Consider the following 21,655-nt stretch of genomic DNA (forward strand, 5'->3'; position numbering starts at 1 on the left):
CTCGTGTGAGTATAAACTGGAACAAGCCCTTTGGAAAAGTGTTTGGAAGTACCCCTCAGCTGAGTATGGATATATATCCTCTATGACCCAGCAATTCTACTCCTGGATATCCACCCAACAGACATGCGCACATACATGCACCAAAAGACTTGGACTAGAATGTTCACAGTAACTCTACCAAAAAAAATGGAAACAACCCAAATGTCCATCAAGAGTAGAATGGAAAAATCAATTGTGGAACATTTATACTGTGAACACGATACAACAGCCAAGAATCATGAACTGCCACTGCAAACTGCAACATGGTTGAAGCTCAGAAACATGTTAGAACAAAAGAAGCCAGACAGAAAAGAGCATATACCATATGATTCCGTTTTTATAAAATTTAAAAAACAGACAAAATGAATGTAGGGTAACAGAAGTCAGCAGAGAGTTTACACCTGACGGGGAGAGTGGTGATGTGCCTGGAAGGGGCCCCAGGGGACAGCTGAGGTCCTGGAAGTTTCCTATTTCTTGATCTGGGTGCTGGCTGCACAGGGATGTTGTTTTGTGAGAATTCACTGAGCTGTTCACTTATAACGTGTGCAACTTCATATTTACGTGTTATGCTTCAATTAAAAGTTCACTTTAAAAAAATAAGTCACTCTGATCAACCCAGCCCCTGGCAGGACAGGAGAAGTCAGGGACTAGCCCCTTAGAGGAGTATCTATTATTCCCCAGGAAAAGCACTGGCCGTGTCCACGCAGCCTCCATCTGGAGGGGTCTCTGTGACCTCCTGGCCTCTTTGGAAAGAAACAGCGCCATGGAAGCTCTAGGCCCACATGCTGACCCATCATCATAGCCCAAAATGGATGCTATTCCCCTGGTCCTCCCAGGAAGAAAGGTCTCCCTCACTTCCAAAAACCAGTTTGCCTAACTTCAAAGCTTACCTTAAAATTGGACCTGCATATGGTAGCGGCTTGGTTCATTCCTTCTCCTGTTGGGTAGACAAGACAAGTAACATTGACAAAGAGACTTAATTCTATTCATCAAGGAGGGAGGGACCCACCTTGTAGGGGGAATTGTTTTGTGGTTTAAGCTTCCCATTATCTAATGTGATTCTACCTAAAAGAGTCCATGAACCAATGAGCTCATAGGATATCAGAGCTGGGAGCCTTCCACAGAGAGGATCTAGTCCACGGATGGCAAAGAGATGCACACAAGACACCACTTCCTCCTCCCACACCCACGGCAGACAGCACAAATTGATCACAGTACTGGTATCCCCTGAGATCAGATGTAGCCTCAGAACCCCCCTTAACACGATGCTCCTGGAAGCTGATCATCAACTGGAGATAGTGTACAAGTTGAAACCGACTTGCCATACCCCCCAGAGCCCTTTGGACAGCTGGGGCCATCTGTCCCCTGCCAAACTCCTCCCGTGATGGATAATGTGCTACTATTTCAACAATATTTATTAAACATTTACACATCTACTACACACAAGGTACCAGGCCATTGCTGTACCATTTCTGAAGAGTGCTAAAAATCAGAAAGCTCTTCTACTCCCCAAGGACTGGCCTTCCTCCCCTGGCCCTGTCTTCCTTTCTGAGGCTGCACAGAACAGGTGTGCTCATCGGCCCCATGGAAGGTCAGGGTCCCCCAAGCCTGCTTCACCCAGACCCCAACTCAGAACATCAGAACTGCACATTCAGGACTGGTGTGGGGAAGGGTCTTGGAAGCCATCCCTGCACTCGGTCCTCCCTCTTCCGGGTCTTTCTACATCTCTGGGCACTGCACCTTCTTGATAATCTTGTCCCTTTCTCCGATAGTGCACTCCCCTGGATGTTTCCAGATAGGCAGGATGAAAACAAGACAGAAATGAGCTCCAAAGAGGCATTTGTGGGTAGGAGGACACCAGCCCAGAGCTTATGACATTTGGCTGTAGTCTCAGCCTTTCCATCTGCCGGCTAAACGACTCGGGGTGAATCCCTTTTCCTCTCTGAGCCTCACTTTCCCAATTGATAAGGTGAAAGAGTGGGGCCAGCACAGGTTTCCAGGGGCGCTCTGGCGGCTATGAGGCTCTTCCTAGGAGCCCTTTCTCGTGTGGAGCATCCTACTCCCGAGAGAGACAGCTCCCTCCTCTTCCTGGCGGACATGGCCTGCTGCCAGAATCACCTCCGTGAAGGATGGAGACCCTGGAAGCTGCAGTGAGAGAGCCACAGCAGAGCCTGGGGTATATAAACAGGACAAAAGGAGGAGAGAGGTCTAGGAAGAAAAGAGATTGGCCAGAGCGTGGCCCAGGAGGTCTGTGTGCATCCCCCAGACTAGCCCTCTCCCAGCGCCAAGGGCCCCCATCAGGATCGGAAAATGACACCTGATTCTACCCAGGTGCAGGTGCTGTTCTAGACCTTGATGTGAATCGACTTGCTTACCGCTCACAATTACACCTTGAAGTCGATGCCACCATTATCCCACTTTCCAGACGACAAACTGGCACAGACAGATTCAGTAACTTGTCCAAAGTCCCACCGCTGGGCAGGGGCAGAACCAAGACTCGAACCCCAGCCGTGGCCTGCAGAGCCCGGCTCTCTCTTACTACTGCTCCACTGGCCTATTAACTCAGCCCAGCGGGGCAGCCTCAGGGGGACACGGGCCCTGCTGCGAGGCTCTCAGGGCTGACCGAGAGCAGGACCGGGGGCTGGGTGTGCTGCCTCCATGTGGTCCCAGAGGACAGAGCCAGGCCCACGAGGACAGGCTTTCAAACGGGCACTGGATAAAACATGCCACCCAAGGGTGAGGGGTTGGCAGTGGCGTGTGAGCAGAGGCTGGGCAGACTTTGGTTGGAGAGGCTGGAGAGGGGATTCAAGTGGAGGGTGGAGGTCCCAGACTCCACGGTTTCTGGCCCTAGCAGCTGAGAGTCCGGTGCTGTGGGGCTAAGGCCACGTGGGCCCCGTGCAGTTCCCAATGAGCACAAGGGTGTCCCTTCCCGTCCTTTACAAGAGCCCCACGTGTCTCCCAGTCTGCAGCAGGTGGCACCCCCTCACCTCCCCCCTTCAGAAGCTCAGCAGCCACCTGGGCAATGGCACTTGGGCACAGGGGTCCACCCAGCTGCTGGACACACCCTTCGACCCCACGACAGTACCTTTCAGGGTGACAGAGAGGTTGATGTCGAATGTGTAGGGCTGGTCATGGCGGAGATACGGCAGGGGCTTTGGGTCCTGTGAGGGCAGAGCACAGCACAGAGGGGCTGGGCCAGCGGGCCGAGCTGGCCCAGGCTGAGCCCCACAGCCCAGCAGAGCAGCTGGCAGAGAGAACCTGAGGGGGAAGGGGTGTCCCCTCTCCAGGGCCCAGCACTGTGTCCCTGGACACTGGGGAGCGAGGGTGGTCATGTGTGCTAGACTTGGGGAAAAGCAGCTGAGGGAGAGGCATCGGCAGGTCAAAGGTAGAGAGAGGACCCAGAAAGCCAGGGAGGGGAGCGCTGGGGAAGGGGGACAGTGGGATGTGGGAACAAAGCCAGGCCTGCAGGGAGAGGCCAGGCCAACAGAAAGGGAAGGCGGAAGGCAGGGGCGGCCGACAGAGGCGCTCCGCCCTTCTAGTGCTGGATTCAGTGTGTAGGCAGCTTTGGTAGCCAGGCCAGAAGGTCTGCACTTTGGCCAAAAGCAGTGTTTTCCCAAAGAGCAACATGCACCTGCATCACTAGTGGGCCATGAGACAATGCGGGGTGATTTTATTTTAATGGTTATGTGTTTCTTTTTATGATTAACTTGGCGGCTAGTAATGCAGATAGGGACATAAAGTTCCTTTTCTAAATACATTATGAGAGTTTTCAGATGGAAGCTGTTTTAAAGAAAAGCATTCAATAAATAATCGTTCAGAAGTGGCAAGGGTCGTCAAGGTTGCACGTAAAGGGTATTTGGGAAGGGCTGGCATGAAGAGAGACAGAGGCCAGAGGTCTCTGGCAAGGGTGCAGCAGTGCCTGTGAACAGAGATCTGGACCAGGGATGGAGCCTGGAGGGGACGAGCAGGGCGTGTGACGGCAGGCCAGGCGGTCCTGGGAGGGTGGGACTCACCAAAGACGGAAGAGACAAGTCTCTGCGACTGAAAATGATGGGGAGGGAGATACTGTGGCATGAGCGGTAGAGGAGGGAGCAAGGGGACAGGGTGAGGGCCGCACAGGAGCTTCACGAGGCACCGGTCTGTGGGGAAAGACTCCAAGTGTCGGAGCACAGCTCCATGGGATGACAGGAAGGCTGAGAGGTGTCCAGGAGCCACGTGTGAGCAAGGCGAGATGTTCAGGCGAGGGGGAACAGGACCGGGGGAAGGGCAAGGCTCAGAGCTCAGCTAGGGCTGCCCCCATGTGGAGGACGGAGTCGGCTGGAGCGTCGCAGGACTCTAGGAGATACAGGAGAACCAGGACAGGTCACATGCCAGAAGCCAGGGGGAGAGAGTGCCTAGGAAGAGTAGGGGGCCACCAACGGGTCCACACTGAAGAGGGCACAAGGCCCCGGCACTGACCAAGGTCACTGGGCACTTTGGTGAGACCACCGGTGCTGATGGGGTGGGAGCAGCGGCCAGACTGGGACAGGCGGAGGAGTGAGGGCTAGGATTGTGAGACGGGCCTGGACAGCGGTGCAGGGACAGGAGGCTCGGGGGACACGAGGCTCAGGACGAGGACGGACGCCTTGCTGTCTGACTCCACGCTGCATTCTATCAGTTGGACTCCAGGGGGCGCCATCACACAGAACACAACTTGTTGACCCGGAAAGTTGTGCAATGTGGTGATACTGGAAGGGACCCCTTTTCCTGCCAACTGGCCAGTTCCCAGCCTCAGAGGATTCTAAAGGTTACAAAATTCCATGTTCTCCTCAAGAACTGTGCAGGGGGCAGGGAAAGCACAAGGCAGAATGATTAGTGCCATGCCTGCCTGGAGGTCCCCACAACCAGGACCCCCAGCACATGGGCATCCTCCAGACCCTCTCCAGGCCTGGTGGGCAAACAGCCTCGGAGGCAGAGGGGCCTGGGATTGGGACTTCTTGCAGAGGCCGTGCTTACCTGCTCCGGGTTGGGCACAGCAAAGGGCATGAGGGCATCCATGGGCACCACCCACGGAGAGATGGTGGTTCCAAAACTCTTCCCGAGGAACGGCCCAAGAGGGACGTACTCCCACTTCTGAATGTCTCGAGCTACAGAAGAAGGGCCGAGCAGGGCTTACAAAGGCTGACCGGGCCCCGCAGCAAGGCTCCCCGCTCCCCTTGACCAAGGAGCACAGACACTCAGCACGGCCCTCCCCCACCCCCGTGCTCTGGCCCCAAGCAGGCTGGCTGCCCCAGGACCAAGGACAGAGGTCCTCTGAGGTCACTGTGCCAGGCTGCAGCGAAGAGAAGGATGACCAAAGGGCAGGCGGGATACTTCCCCATGAAGGGGTTGGAAGCTCATCCCCATACTGGGAGGCAACACTTGCTGAGATTCACGGCACCACTGTGCTCCTACAAACGGCAGAGGGGTTGACATGGGCTCAGAAACCGGGCTGCTCTGTTTGAAATCTTAGCTCAGCAACTAGCTGAAGTCGTCCTTGTGCCTCATTCCTCACCCATGTAAAATAGGAATAGTAATATTATCAGTGTCTCGTAGGGATCTGGCAGGAGAGTCTATGTGACATATTCAGCCCTGGGCCTGGCACAAAATTGCTCAAACATACTAGCTGTGACATCAGCCTTGTCCCTGTTCAACTTACAAGAAAACTGGAGCTCAGAGAGGTGAAGTAACTGGCCAAGAGCTCAGAGCTGAGAGGTCTGTTTGATACCCAAGCCTGTGCTCTCAGCCACTTTGACCGGCACCAGACCCAGGAGACCATCCACGGCTTCCCAAATACCCAGCCTTCACCCAGAGCAGAGTGCGCGCAGGAAACTCGACACCAGGACGCCCGACATCCCGTAATTACCACTCCAGTCGTTCATAAGGACCATTCCAAAAATGTGCTCATGGGCCTTAGAAATGGGGATCGGCTCTCCAAATTTGTTCCCAGGGCCTACAAAGAAAGCCTGACAAGGGGAAAAGTTGATGAGAATCTGGCTCTGACCTGCTGCCCCAGGTCACTTGCCTGGAGGGTAAAGGTCAGGCATTTCCAAACCCCGGCTAGGGACCTGGACCGCTGTGTTCGAATCCACTGTATTTCTATGTCATGACCGGCACCCGAGTAGACAGATGGCTACCCCGGGGACATGGTGAGCAGCTGCGTACCAGTGCCCACCCAGGGCCCCCACTCATGGCCCCTGATCACCAAGGCAGCCCCCTTTTCCCTCCTTCAGCCCACTCCACACCTCTGCCCTTTCCCCTTCACCCGATACCGTGCTCTGCATTTTAAGATTTGACAGCTACACCAGGCTTGTGAAAAATGAAAATATCAGGGTTTGTATTCCTATCACAAAAAATCAGAAGGCCTCTGTGATGCAGCAAAGAGAGCCTGCCGGGGCGTATCCCACACCCCAGCCCATCACCCACCGTCTCAGAGGAAAGCATCATCAGCGCAATGTCCAGGAAACAAGAGAATATGCAGACATCATTGGGGGGAAAACATTGAGAAGATAACTGTCAAAAGCACACAAAATCAGCTATGACATTTGCAGGACCTAGACTGCAGTTACAGTCATTCTGTGACAGTGTTTAAACATTGCAAAGTTTTGTCAAGATTCTAAAAAAAAAAAAAAAAAAAGATGCCATCTTATAGAGAACCTTACCACCATCGTCAAGATTATCTGTGCTCCCTACCTGTCACTGTTTCTCCACACTCTGACTTTCTATTTTTCCCCTGCCTGAGACCATCTGGGACCTGGGACCCTTTGCTGCAGTGCTTGCACCTAGACAAACCTCTCCTTGAGCAACAAAATGCAAAGAAACTATATGGGACTAAAAATAACTGCGTGCATGAGCAGTTGGGGCAAATTATGGACAAAAAGATACAAAAGACCACAAAACCTGGGAGCAAAAACGGTGTTGGGAACAAAAGCAGGGTACTGCGCATGCCCCCTGCACACAACACCACCTAAGGGGTGGGCAAAACACCTAAGCCACCCCTCCGGCCCAACCCCTGGACACACCTCTACCCTCACCCCAGATAAGGAACAAGCTCGCCCCGCCCCTCCCCGCCTCCCCGCCCACCCCCCCCAGCTCAGGTAACAAGCAAGGGAAACTGTTGTTGGTTCTCGCTGCCCCCTGCTGCAGCAGCAGGGGCCCCAGTAAAGCCTTGCCTGAATTTGTCTGCCTCTAGTCAATTTCTATTAATTAAGGAGGCCAAGAACCCTGGTCGAAATCATGCCCACCCCTTCCACCACCCCCCTGCCCCCTCCCCGAAACAGGAACCAACACAGGTGAAGCATCTGTCTGCAGAGTCCTCCGTTCCCCCAGAGAGAAGACCCTGGCCCCCAACCAGGGGGCCCTGCTCTGGGGGATCTGGGTTGGGAAACCTCCTCTTAGGGTTCACGGGGCAGCCTCACAAAGGCATCAGGGGGCAGAGGGCTGGCCGGTAACGCCCTGCTGGGACTAGGGGACTAGTGCCCACTTGCTCCCCTCCTCTGGACAGAATCCAAAGAAATCACAAGGCAGGGCTGGAACTACGGGGAGGTCCAGCCTGCCTCCAATCAACCTAGATTCCCACGCCCCCAGCCCTACCAGCGGACTCCGCAGCCCCTTCCGTCCACCTGCATGAGGAGACACCCTGAGCATCACCTGAAGCCCTGAGTGCTGACTATGAGAAGCCCCCTCCATGGCCTGCCCGCACCTCCCTGCCCAGGGCCTGGCTCCGCTACCCAGCATCCAACGACCCGGCAGAGACTGAAGACACTGCCGGTGTCCCTGGATCCTCCCAGCCAGTTCAGCTCCTCCTTCCCATCTCTTTCCTGGTCCCTTGACCTTGGGGGCTTCCTGGAATTCAGTGTCCCTCTCAGAATGCACAGCCCTGCAGCATGAGGGGTCCTTGGGGTGAGGGAACCAACTGGATTGATGTCAACATCTGGCTGTGAGATGGCAATCTTGCTGTGCAGGATGTTACACTGCGGGAGAGTGTGTGAAGGATTCTGGAGCTCTCGGTACTGTTTATTACACCTGCACATGAGTCTACAATGATCTCAAAATAAGTTTAATTTAAAAAAATGCACAGCCCTGAAATAACCACAGTTCTGAGGTTGTGCAGGTCCAGCCACAAGTACAATGGGGCTGATGTAGTTGATTCTTGTTATTGGTAATAATTATATTCTATAAAGTCATTAGAAACACCGAGTTAGCAAATACAGGTATATCGCTTCTAGGGGAAATGCGGGGTTAAGTTCCTGCCAGCCTCTGGTCACAACATTCACATCAACAAATCAGCATATAACCTTGCTTTGTGTGTGCTTCTGTTTAAGGACACCTGGTTTCATATACAGGCCTACCTTGGTCATATTTCAGGTTTGGTGCCAGACCACCACAATTAAGTGACGATCTCAATAAAGCAAGCCACACGAATTTTTTTGGTTTCCCAGTGTTCATAAAAGTTAGTTATGTTTATGAAATAATGCCATTTGCAGCAACATGGATGGACCTAGAGATTGTCATACTGAGTGAAGTCAGAGAGAGAGAGAAATATTGTATGAAATCGCTAATATGCGCAATCTAAAAAGGAATGATACAAATGATCTTATTTACAAAACAGAAACAGACTCACAGACTTAGAGAACGAACTTACGGTTACCAGGGGGGGAGGTTGGGGGTTGGGTGGGGGGAGGGATAGTCAGGGAGTTTGGGATGGACATGTACACACCGCTATATGTAAAATGGATAACCAACAAGGACCTACTGTATAGCACAGGGAACTCTGCTTGATATTACGTAACAACCTAAATGGGAAAAGAATTTGAAAAAGAATAGATACATGTATATGTATAACTGAATCACTTTGCTGTACACGTGAAACTATCACAACATTGTTAATCAACTGTACTCCAATATGAAATAAAAAGTTAAAAAAAAGAACTTTAGAAAAAAAATTTTAAAATCAACTGAAACTCCAGTAAAAAAAAAAAGTTATGTTTACACTATACTGTAGTCTATTAAGTGTGCACTAGCATTAGGTCTACCATCAATGTACATATCTTAATTAAAAAATAATTTATGGCTAAAAAATGCTAACCATCATCTGAGCCTTCAGCAAGTCGTAGCAGTGACATCAATGATCACCGATCACAGATCACCATAATGAATACAATAATGATGAAAAAGTTTGAAATATTGGGACGTCCCTGGCAGTCCAGTGGTTAAGACTCCGTGTTTCCACTGCAGGGGAGCGTGGGTTTGATCCCTGGTTGGGGAACTGAGATCCCACATGCCGTGTGGCATGGCCAAAAAAAAAAAAGAAAAGTTTGAAATATTACGAGAGGGGACTTCCCTGGTGACGCAGTGGTTAAGAATCCGCCTGCCAATGCAGGGGACACGGGTTCGAGCCCTGGTCCGGGAAGATCCCACATGCAGCGGAGCAACTAAGCCAGTGTGCCACAACTACTGAGTCTGCGCTCTAGAGCCTGAGAGCCACAACTAGTGAGCCCATGTGCCACAACTACTGAAGCCACACGCCTAGAGCCCATGCTCTGCAACGAGAGAAGCCACTGCGATGCGAAGCCCGCACACCACACGAAGAGTAGCCCCCGCTCACCACAACTAGAGAAAGCCCGCGCGCAGCAACGAAGACCCAACGCAGCCAAAAATAAATAAATAAAATAAATTTATTTAAAAAAAAAAAAGAAAAGAAATATTACGAGAATTACCAAAATGTGACACAGAGACACAAAGTGAGCAAACGCTGTTGGAAAAATGGCACCGGCAGACTTTGCTCGATGCAGGGTTGCCACGAACCTTCAATTTGTAAAAACGCAATATCTGTGAAGTGCAATGTTGCAAAGTGCAGTAAGACAAGGTCTGCCTGTATGTGGTTGATTCATGAACATGAACTCAAGGCACAGGCACTATCAGGCCCCAGGGCAGCTTATCCAGCACACACGTTTTCTACAGGGTGCACAACACAACCTTCTTCTGCTTGGGAACACTAGCTAGCACCTCAAAGAAAAGCACAAAAACGGAAAATAACGTGGCACTGAATAGAGTAAAAAGGACACTTGTTTGCAGTATGAGAGCTGAGACACAAAGGCAGAGCAGGGCCTTGTTCAACCTCAGATGGGGACATGCACATCGGGAGACTCAAATTTTCTGCCACCCTGTGCATGCCCCCAGGTGACCCCCAAAAGCTCCCGCTAGTATTGACTTGGAGGTTACGAACGAACTGTTACTGAGTAGGTGAATTTACAAATACGGAATCAGTGAATAATGAGGATGGACAGTACTTCCGATGGCCAAGTGGGGACCCAGGACTGCCATTAACGTGGCTGAGATCGGGGAACGGCCCGTTGTCCAGGGCGGCCATCCCAGGGAGCTCTCCTGCCTTACTGTATATACAGACCCCACGCCAATAAAACACCAAGACATGGTTTACCATTTCCAACTCGAAGTCCAAGAGTTTACAGGCACCATACACAGGAGGCTTAGCTGGAATCATACCAGAAAGAGAGGCTAGTGAGTGCCAGGCATGGAACTCAGGGTGTGGGGACACAGAGTGGAGCACGGCAGGGTACTTACAGTCATCGGGTCTCATCTGTCCCATGGGCCTGCGGATTGGGGTGCCAGACACCACGATGGAGGAAGCACGGCCGTGGTAGCCCACTGGTAAGTGCAGCCTGATGAAGAAAGGAGAGAGAAAGCATCAACACTGTTACATGTGCAAAGTAAATTTCAAAATGTTTTCAAATTAAAAATGAAAGGGAGAAGGAATAGTCAGGGAGTTTGGGATCAACATGTATACACTGCCATATTTAAAATGGATAACCAGTGACTTCCCTAGTGATGCGGTGGTTAAGACTCCGCACTCCCAATGCAGGGGGCCCAGGTTTGATCCCTGGTCAGGGACCTAGATCACACATGCATGCTGCAACTAAGAGTTCCATGCCACAACTAAGGAGTCCACGTGCCGCAACTAAGGAGCCCACCTGCAGCAACGAAGACCCAACACAGCCAAAAATAAATAAATAAATAAAATAAATCTATTAAAAAAATATATATATATATCATGCACATGACTTTTGATCCTAAATCTTTCTTTCAACAGCTACAAAACATTTCATATTGTGAACAGACCATGATTTTTCAACTAGTCCTCCACCAATAACCATTCAGATTGCTTCCAGCTTTGGGTCCTTAGACAGACTGCTGGTAAACATCTTTGTCCTTGAATACAAACATTATTTCTGTAGGATAGATACATGAAAGTAAGACTGTGGGTCCAATGGTATGCACATTTTAAATTTCTAGTGTTTTACTTTATGTATTTTATGTATTTTCTGTTTTGGTTAATCACAACAAGCATATATTACCTTTATAATAAACGATATATGCATAAAGTAAAAAAGGCACAGCCACCGACCACTTTGCATCAAACATTGAGAGAGAAAGCCTGTTTGCTCTTACCCTGCAGAAGGAAATGGGCTGAGACTCCCCCACTTGGCCTGGACCATGCACAGGGCCAGAGTCTTGACTCATTGGCCTCCTGCAGTCCTAGATGCACCCTGGCCTTGTTCTGCAACCCTGGCCTGGTTGCTTAACTTCTCTGGGTCGTAACCCACTCTCTTCCCCCTTCTTCCTCTTGGTTCTGACAGACGCAGCCCCTTCTGGCACAGCTTATCTGAAACACCCACTAAAAAAGGGGAAAGTCTCTGTCCACCCCAGTGACTGTGTGTGGCCCAGGGCACCCGGCCTGGGGCGTGCGCCTGCCACTGTGCTCTGAATAACCGTCTCATCCAGAGGACAACACACAGCAAAGGGCAAGGATCTCGGCTCTGCGTTCTAGGCTCCGGCAATGGCCTTGACCTGGGAGTTAGGAGACAGCCTTTGGCCCTGTTTGTCCTCAGGCAAGTTGCCCCTTCTCTAAGTCTGTTTCCCTTCCTGTGAAATGGGGTTGTCAGCCATAGCCTTGGCAACCCCTCAGAACCCCTATGAGGATTAAATAAATAAATGCAGCCCCTGTTTCGAGCTGACCACACTTTGAGAAAACGCAGCATTGGGCACACTTGAGGATTCTCATTCATCGGAAGAGGCTAAGTATGGAGAATGCTGGCATGGAAGACTTGCCAATAGAACCATAATTCACAGCTTACAAACAAAAGGATCTGGAAGGATGTGAGTGAGTCAGGATCTAATTCCAACCCGTGTTCTCCAGATCAAAGAGCTTAAGGGAAGTCCCCATGATCCCACAGCAGGTCCAGGGCTGAGGGGAGAGGAGGACCAGAGTCTGAGGCCACCGTTTCCAGAAGCGGTGACATCATGGTCATTGTTAGCTTTCCTCCTGGGTTTCCTTAACCTGAGAGGACTTGGCAGCTCCTGGGACAACACACTGCTGGGCACGTAAAGACAGACTTGGAACTTAGCCACACACTGGTCCAGAACATACCAATTGGGCATCAATGCGTTCTCTGTGCCCCTGAACATGACTCCGACGTTGGTGGCGTGGTGCCGAGAGGAATAGAAGTCCGTGTAGTCGCCTGCAGGGGAAAGGCCGGGAGATGCTGTCAGTGACCTGGATGCCGCAGGTCAGAGAAGGGCCAGTTCCGAGTGGTGTCGGAGCGGGAGAACAAGGAGAGGTGGGCAGAAGGGGCCGGGAGAGCACGCCCGACATGCGACACAAAGTCGCCTCGCTAAAAATTCGTTTTGAGAACTCCCAATTGAGAAACGAAAAAGAAACAAGGAGCCAAGACTTCCTGAAACAGACAATGGAATTTGCAAAAGAGTGGCGGACACCCCTCCCACCCGCGGGCTCCGCTCGCCAGGCCTTTGCTCAAGCTGTGCCTGCCCCCCCGAGCAGCCAGCTGCTCCGTGTGCATCCTGGTAAAGAGACTGGACTCACCTATGGTGGCCGGAAGATGCATCGTGGCGGAAGCCTGGGGGGTGAATGCACTGAAACACAGAACAAGGGGCTTCAAGGTCAAGCTTCGGTCATTGACAGGCTCAGCCTAGATCATGGCCCAAATCCTGCTCACAATCTCCAGCGAGCACTTCCAGACCAGCCTGGGGCCACCCCAGGATGGGCATCCACCCACTAAAGACAAGTTGCCTCTCCCCCGCTTCTATGTTCCACTCTAGGCAACGGGCTAAATTACCCCTTGTTTGGAAACCAGACAAGGACACAAATGATGCTGATGAGGAATGGCTGAGTGAACAAGGGAGTGGGCCGGTGGGCCAGGCATGGCCTGGACACCCCAGTCCAGGCAGAGAGGTAATCCCAGTCGGCCCAGAGCCCTCCCACCAAAATGCAGCCCAGGCAGGTCGGGGCTGGATGAGGCCAAGGCAGCCAACCCGTGACTCGGAATGTCCCCGACGACCACACCGTCCTCTTCCGACAAGCCAGGTCCCCTCCTCCCCACCCGCCATGGTCCACGGGCTCCTCACCGCTTCCGAAGCTCCGTGTCATCTCGGAGCCTGGCTTGGCTGGCGGACAGCAGGTTCTGCAACAATCCTCTTGCCTCCTTCCAGGCAGCCTGACCCAGGCCCATGAAGCTGTTGAGAGTTGGCTAGGACCAAGATGCGGAGGAAGAAAGAAGATCACACATGGGAAAGCCCCTTGTGCTACCCCTCCTACTGACAGGAGAGAGCCTGGCCAGCTTTCTGGGTCCCCTGTCACTTATCCCAGTTCATTCAAACTCTCAGGACTTTGGTTCTTAGTTCTGTCATCTGTTCATCGAGCTGGGGAGATGTGTCATCTTTCCTGATGGGGCTTCATCCCCTCATGGACTTGCAGGCAAGTGGCAAAGCCCGGGAGCTCCTATCTGGGACAGCTGCCTGGTTAAGCTTGGCCCCGCCTGCAGTGAAGATGGCTGCATTCCTCCGGGGGGGCCTCCGGTCTGCAGGGGTACTGCAGTCTACACCAATCCCCTTCACATGAGTTAAGAAGAGGTTTCTGAGCCAGTGAAGTGGAGCAGAAAAAGCACTTGTGGATTCTCCAGGCCATAGTTCCAACCCCAGCTCCAATCCTTGTAGCCATGTGACCTGGGAGAATTGTGTCCCGTTTCAGATTAGACCCTCATCCATCTAGTGAGGATTCCATTCCTACGCCAGAGGGTCGTCGTGAGAATTGAACAAGAGATGTGTGTAAAACTCCTGGCACATAGGAGGTACTCAATATATATCATCTTCCTTCCATGGAACGGGAGGGAGGACGCACACCAAAGCACTGGACCGTTTACAAGGAAGTGAATTCACGTCCATCACTCATGTACGTATCCTTCAGGCTGACTCCTAAAGTGGTGGCAACACAGTGGGCACTTGGGGCAAGCTGTCCATTCTTCCCAGGCTGGAATCAAACCTGGAGGCCAGGGCTCATGGCTCTCTCCCTCAGAGGGCCCAGCACTGGCCTGGAACAAGCAGAGACTCAACCAGCTTAAAATGAGGAAATGAACCAGTTACTGGAGAGCATCACCTCAAAGACAACTGGGGAGGGCCTAGGACTGTGGAGGGACTGACACTCTCCTCACCCAGGAACCCACCCTGCGCTGTCCCAAGGCTACCTCCTGCCAGCCTGTCTGTCTCACAACCACCCCAACCTTATCCGAGTAAAATCTCTGAGCCCTCAAGGCACTACCTCTATCAGAAATGGAAGGCAAAGGACATTTTCTTAGTGGCATTTGCAACAAAGGCCACTGAGATCCAGGACAAGCCATGTCACAATGTCCTACCTGATCAAAGACATCCTGGTGTTGGGAGAGGACAGGCCCAGTGAAGAGGTGTTTAATGACACTGAGGTCTAGGATCTGGTCACCAATCGCCACGCCGATCCTTGGTCTTGGCTGGGAGGAAGGTGGCATGGTCAGCACTGGGCAAAGCCTCAGCCGGGCTTGGCTCACTTACCCAGCAAGTCTGTCTATTTACGAGCCCATGGCTCTTGTCTTTAGATGGCCCTCTATGGAGAGGGACTGAGGAACTGGATCCTTAGTACTGTACCCCAGCTCCCTTTGCCTCTCAAAGGGCTGAAGTTGACCCTGTGATCTCTGTCCGGGAAGAACCTGGTGCCATGTCTGCCTCTAGGACAAGAAGGGAAAAGAATCTGTGTTTCCTGAATGGAAAATAAATCAAACACCCCTTGTAGTGGGTAAGTTGAAAGAGGCCTAGTCCAAGCCCCTTATCCAGGCAAAGGCCCCAGCAAAGCTCCTCAGGTGTTGCTTAAATGCCTCTGGTGATGAAGAGCTCACCACCTCACCAGGCAACTGGATTATTTCTCAGGTTTAACCTAGGCCTTCCCTTGGGGGCAATTCCTCTGCACAGCAGAGCATGTCCCAGGCACAGTGCTGAGGGCCAGGGGCTTGGACTAATGACCTCTGTCATGGCTCAAACAGAGCAGAGCTCGGGTCACCAGGGAGCATGAAGCCAGACTGCTCAGAGCACGCGCGGAAAGTTCCTTTCTGCACCACCAAATCCCAGCTTCAGCCCTGAGTGTGACAATGTCGCAAATATTTGGCAAAGCCTGACCTTTGTCCACATGGCCCTGAAGTTTGCTCATCAACAAGGAGCTTGAGAGCATGTCTGCAGACTCGACCTCCTAAAGCTCTGTCCTGAGCTGAGCTCCCAGCTCTCCCGAACCACCAGCTTTCCCATTTCAGTCCCAGGGAGTTTAGAGGTGGGGCTACTGGCTGGCCTTATCTCCAGTGGCTGCTCATTTCAGGGGGCTGACAGAAGATGGCTATCCCTCCGTGCACAGGGGTAGACCGGAGCCACACCCTCACCTGGCCCTGAGGCCCCGGGCAGACCTTGCCCATGAGGAAGCTGCCTGGAGAGGCTGGGCCTCATCTCCCTGGGCAATGAGCTGGGTCACCTGGACCCCAGCGGCTGCCCACTCAGGGGATGTGCAGGCAGACCCCTGGGCCACTTCTCTGACCCTGGCCCCCACACCAAGCTGAAGGAAGGAGGCGAGGCCACAGAGCAACATCAGAGACCTAATCAAAAGTGTGGCTGCCTGTCTCCTCGGCTGCAAGCAACGGCGAGAAGCTGCCCTTGTGTTCCAAACCCTGGCAACTGTGAAACCACATGTTGAATCTTCTAGACCTAGACGTGAGGACCTGAGAGAGTGAGTCCCTCTACTTTAACTGTTGGGAGTTATTTTCTTCAGTGTTAGACTCCCGATCCCTGAGGTCCTGCCTACTCTGTCATTCACCATCTTATCATTTTGGACAAGTCCCTGGTCCTCTGAGGGCCTCAGGTTCCCATGTATAACCTGAGGGAGACAAATTAGTAAGAGATATCCTATGTCTAACTTTAAGAGAATGCGTGTGCGTTGCCTCTGCTTTATAACATTTGGTCATATCTGATAGAATGTTGTCCAAAGGAAAGCTTTACCCACCTCCCAGCTTGACAGAGGGAAAATCATGGGGTTTGGGAACTCACAGCTGTGGGGTGCAAATCTGCCTCTTACTGGCTGTGAGACCTGGAGCAGGATTCTTAGCCTCTCTGAGCCTCAGTTTCCTCATCTGTAAAATGGGGACAGTAGCACAACAGCAAGTTTGTAGTGAGAATTCAGTTAATTAACATCTGTAAATCTCTTATCACGAGACCAGTCACAGGGCAGACATTCACTCAGACAAAAAAATTTATGGAGCATCTAATTCATCCCAGCAGTATGCTAAGGCTGCAGAAGCACTGACGATAGAGGAGAGACATGGTTCCCACCCTCCAGAAGCAAAAGGAAGCACACGGTGAGGTGACAGACGATAACTATGGCTGGAGTTCAGTGGGGAGCTCGTTCAGTGACGGTGCTTAGGGGACAGCTCTCTCTGAGGAGGTGACATTTAAGCTGGGCCCAGAAGAGTGAGAAGAAATCAGGCATACATAGAGTAGGAAAAAAGAGTATTCCAGATAGAAAGAACAATACGTGCGAAGGTCCTGAGGCAGGAAACTGCTCTTAGAAAGTTCCAGAAACTGGGACTTCCGTGGTGGTCCAGCAGTTAAGACTCTGCGCCCCCAATGCAGGGGGCCTGGGTTCGATCCCTGGTTGAGGAACTAGATTCCACATGCTGCAACTAAGAGTTTGCTACAACTAAAAGATCCCCAGTGCTGCAACTAAGACCCGGTGCAGCCAAAGTAAATAAATAAATATTAAAAAAAAAAAAAAGGGCTTCCCTGGTGGCGCAGTGGTTGAGAGTCTGCCTGCTAATGCAGGGGACACGGGTTCGAGCCCTGGTCCGAGAAGATCCCACATGCCGCGGAGCAACTAGGCCCGTGAGCCACAACTACTGAGCCTGCGCGTCTGGAGCCTGTGCTCCGCAACGAGAGAGGCCGCGATAGTGAGAGGCCCGCGCACCGCGATGAAGAGTGGCCCCCGCTTGCCACAACTAGAGAAAGCCCTCGCACAGAAACGAAGACCCAACACAGCCAAAAATTAATTAATTAATTAATTAATTTGGGGAAGAAAAAAAAACTTAACTCACAACTCTCACGTTGTGCATTTAAAAAAAAAAAAAAAAAAAAGAATGTTTCAGAAACTGAAAGGCAGCCAGTGTGGCTGGAGAGAGCAGAGGGTCTGGAGGCAGAGGCAGGGCCGGAACCATGGGGACTTGAGCACCTTGGCCGTCAGCTCCAGATGACTGCAGCGTCTGTTTCTCAGAAGCCACGGTCCCTGTCTTCACAGAGAGAGCCAGGGTCTGCTCTACTAGTCCATGAGCAACCCAAGGTGGAGGGAGGGTGTCCCGTGTGCCTTTGATCCCCAACTCCCAGTCCAGAATCTGGCCCAGAGTTGGGGTTCATAAGCATTCACTGAATAAAAGAATGACTAAAATGAAAGCCGGATTCATTCACTATTGTTCCACCCAAATTATGCACGGCTGGCCACTGGCATGGAGGAGAGGGAGGCTGTGCCTTGGCGACTAGGTCAGCCTGGACAGGCAGCCACCACCTTTGGAATGTCCAGTGCCTGCAGCCATAGCTTCAGACACAGCCTTTTCCGCCTGAAGGCCCTCAGCCTTCTGCAATGCCCAGGGGGCCCACTCCCAACGCCCAGCACTCTTTTCAGAGGGCAGTGAACCTCCCTCGTGGCTGTCCTTGCACATTCTAATGTGGAACAGCTGGGGCATGGAGTCTGCAAGCCACTAGCCATACCCTAAGGGGCATTCATTCCAGAGCCTTCTGGGAGAGCAAGTCAGAGCACCCCCCACGCCCCAAAGGCTTCTGCCTAATGGATTTGTGGAGTAGAGGTTGAGGACACACAGCTGAGGACAAAGTGTCAGAGGAGTGCAGGGGAGGGCTCGCCAGCAGAGTGCACTTGGCTAACACAGGTTAAGGTTTAACATGCCTCTTATTTGTATTTGCGGCCCTCCAGGGGACTGAGTGTTACCTTTTTGCATCCTTGCGACAACTGGCCAGGCCTGGCAGTTGTGAAACCACATGTTGAATCTTCTAGACCTAGGCGTTTTTTGCCATGGGGGCAGGGAACCCAGTTTCCAGGAAGGGGCTAACTGCCAGGAGCTCCATTTAGCAAACGGTTCCTCAACACTTGGGCGCAAGCAGATTCTGGGGTTCTATGAATCAGGAGTTTACCTTTAAAGTTGGGAGCAGAAAGCTAAGCCCAAAATACCATGAATAAATCCAAGGGAATCTGCTTTCCCCACCCAGGGACCTTCTTATATATTTGTTGATAAACCCCCAGTTTTCAAAGATTTCTTTCTGCCAATCAGACTACACTTACTAAGTGAAATTTCATTTCTCTGCCCAAAAGGGCTTCTTCTGACCAGCAAGGGAATGCCAGGGAGCCCAGGGAGCTGAAAGAAGGCCAGCTGGAGGTAAAGAAACGTAACCTCTTAGATCCCAGGGCTCTACTGCCAGCAAAGGCGCTCATCCCTCCGAGCTACTGAAAATACCGGGTCAGATAATATTTCCCGAGTTCTAGGGTTAGAAGCTAACCTGGGAGAAAACAACCGGTCACAACGTGGTGCCTTGGGGGAAGACAACAAAGCCAAAAGACTTCGGAGTAGGGAGGATGATTGTGCTTCAACTCCTCTGTAATAATAATAGGACTTGCTCTGCCTACCTAAAAGGGAGACTCATGTACCGTTTCATTTTGCGTTTAATTCTCACACAAACCTGCAGAAACTGAGGCTGAGAATTTCAATAGCTTGCACGTCTAGAAAGTTACCAGGAGGGATATGAACCCACAAGTACTCTCCATGATCAGCCCCTCCAAAGAAAAAAGGCCCTTGCTTCCACCCCACCTCCCATCGCATTCCCCAGGGAGGAGAATGCGAGGCACCGCTCGTTAGGCCCCAAATGACACCGGGGGTCTTCGCGAGAGGCGTCTAGCAGGGAAACGACGGGCCCGACGTCCTGCTCCGTCGGGTGCTGGCTGAAGGTGGCAGGGCTGGGCTGAAGCCAGGGGCGGAGCAGGAAGGTGGCATGGGGGTCCCGGGCGGAGGGGAAGCCCTCCCTCCCCGCACCCGGAAGCCGAGCGCTGCAGCTCACGTTGCCTTTGGTGGAGAAGACGCCGTAGGGCAGGTTGTGGATGGGGAAGTCGGAATCCTCGGCCACTGGGACGAAAGACATGCTGGTGGGCACGGAGCAGGGCGACGGGCTGCGGGTTGCGCGCGGCCAGCAAGACGGGATTCGCAGAGGTCGTCAGGCAGGTCACGCCCCCTGCGGGCTCCGCCCCTTCAGGCCCGTCCCTCCAGAGCTGACGCTATGACACAGTAGGACCCGGCCCGCCCCCTCCGAGGGCTCCGCCCCTCCTGGAGCCCCCGCCCACCAAGAGACCGCCCTCGAGCCCCGCCCACCAAGAGACCGCCCCTCCACGAGGCCTGTTCCTCCGCAAACTCCACCCCTGCACAATCCCTCCTCTCCCTGTCACTCCAGCTTCGCAAGCTCCACCCCCGCACAGTCCTTCCGGGCTCTCCCACTACAGTTTTGACCCTTCCAAGCAGCCCCGCCTCCTCTTTGAAGGTCCTCGTCCCGGAGTCCACCTCCCGGGAGACTTCGGTCCAGCTGCCAGGCCCAGGGGCCCTGGTCCTACCAAGAGCAATCCCCAGCTTGGCGTTTAAGGCTCTGTCCCTGGTGACTTCAGCCTCGTTTTCCCCCGGCTGCGTGGCCTGCTCTTCTGCTCAACAGAAGTCTTGTTGGGTTTCCGGGACACAGCAGACCCTTTGACGCCAGACGCTGCCTCCTGGGCTGGTACAATGCTTCCAGTCTCGTCCTTTCCGCCTTCATAAACCATGCTAATCTGTCAGCTATGGCATTTCCAGTTTTTCGGGGAAAGGAAGAGTCGTGCCTGTTTGGAAGGCTTACATTAATGAGATTAATATTCTAGAAAATGTAACTCACCTGTTTATTTCATATTCTAGTGTTAAAATGACACCGACAAGATGTTTGACCTTGGACAAGTTACTTATCCCCTTTCTGCCTCAGCTTTCTTCTCTGTATGACGTTGATGACCATGGTTCCTACTTCACAGAGTTGATAGGAAAATTGAATTAATTGTGGAGCATTTGTGCCTGGCATACAGAAACTCTGTTTGTGTGTAAAGATTGAAAGGGGAGACTGAGAAAAAAAATACAGAGAGAAAAGAAAGAGAGGGAAAGGGAGTGAGGGAGAAAAAACTGAAGGAAGGGAGGGAGAGAAGAAGAACAAATTTACACCTTAATCCTCTCTGCAATGCTGGTGACACAGCAAAAAGGATGAAGATTTGAGATCCACCTCTGACAGCACAAAAGTGTTTAGCTTAGGCAAGTTAAACTCTCCAATCATCCGTTTCCTCGTCTGTAAAACAGACATAATAACAATACCTACTCCAGGGTTTCTGTGATGGTCAAATAATGCCTGGCACAGAGTTAGTTATCAATTAACTACTTTTTTACCCCCAGGGACATCCAACCAGAAAGTTAGCCATTTCTTTGTGTCTGGGTTTTGCTTTTCTTTTTGAAGAAGACAATCAGAAAAAGAGAGAACACAGCTATAAAGGTAAAGTGGTCAGCACTGACTGAAAATACATTTATAATAGAAATGCAATTTCTTAGAAACCTAACAAAATTATTTCTTTAAGTGGGTTAAAATTATTAAAGTATAGGCTGCACAATACTCATCAATACACAAACCAGTATTTGCAACACTGACTTTTGATTAATTTGCTTGGGAATTCTTACGACATTAGAGTCCAAAGTTAAAGAATTAATGGATACACAAGCAGAGCTGTCTGAAAATAAATCTGAAAACCAATTTAAGCCAAAATTCTAGAAATTATTTTTAAAGAACATTTTAAAGGTGGCAGAATCATCCTAAGGTTTGTAAATATAACAAACTGTTTCCCTTCAAAAACATTTCATAATGAATAATAATGATAGATGGAAAGACCTAAAAGTAAATAAGAAGTTGCACCTCCTTTGCCTGCAATGTCTTGCCCATATCTCCTCTCATCCACTATCCTGCTCCCTAAATGAGGTTCAGTCATCTTCATTCTTCAAACACATTTGTCAACAGCCAGTCCCAAGTCTCCCAGCTGTTCCTTCCTGTCTTCCTTTCTCTGTCCTCACCTCTAAAACAACGCTGCCTTTTCAACAAGATCAGCAGTGAAGTGTGTACC

At 51.6% G+C, this 21,655-nt stretch overlaps 1 protein-coding gene across 6 annotated transcripts in view; it reads right to left on the bottom strand.

Moving 5' to 3' along the window:
• Window positions 1–19,735, bottom strand: part of FAH (fumarylacetoacetate hydrolase) — a 34,996-nt gene extending 15,261 nt beyond the window's left edge. For 3 of the 6 annotated variants that reach the window (XR_014243488.1, XR_014243489.1, XM_082388539.1), the window contains exons 1-11: window positions 19,549–19,734; window positions 14,784–14,894; window positions 13,501–13,622; window positions 12,959–13,008; window positions 12,506–12,596; window positions 10,642–10,739; window positions 10,499–10,551; window positions 5,924–6,023; window positions 5,035–5,165; window positions 3,125–3,200; window positions 930–976 (exon numbers count right to left, since the gene is read on the bottom strand). Coding sequence is in view for 4 of the 6 variants with exons in the window: in XM_082388539.1 (XP_082244665.1) it covers window positions 930–976; window positions 3,125–3,200; window positions 5,035–5,165; window positions 5,924–6,023; window positions 10,499–10,551; window positions 10,642–10,739; window positions 12,506–12,596; window positions 12,959–13,008; window positions 13,501–13,622; window positions 14,784–14,894; window positions 19,549–19,629 (960 nt within the window). In the remaining 2 variants the exon portion in view is untranslated. Of the gene's footprint in view, window positions 1–929; window positions 977–3,124; window positions 3,201–5,034; window positions 5,166–5,923; window positions 6,024–10,498; window positions 10,552–10,641; window positions 10,740–12,505; window positions 12,597–12,958; window positions 13,009–13,500; window positions 13,623–14,783; window positions 14,895–19,548 lie in introns of all 6 variants that reach the window. The other 3 variants (XM_082388537.1, XM_082388538.1, XM_082388540.1) reach the window with 3 other exon arrangements.
• Window positions 19,736–21,655: the final 1,920 nt, after the last annotated feature.

The sequence above is a fragment of the Balaenoptera borealis genome (assembly GCF_965194805.1).
Source record: "Balaenoptera borealis genome assembly, chromosome: 3".
Classification (NCBI taxonomy): Eukaryota; Metazoa; Chordata; class Mammalia; order Artiodactyla; family Balaenopteridae; genus Balaenoptera; species Balaenoptera borealis.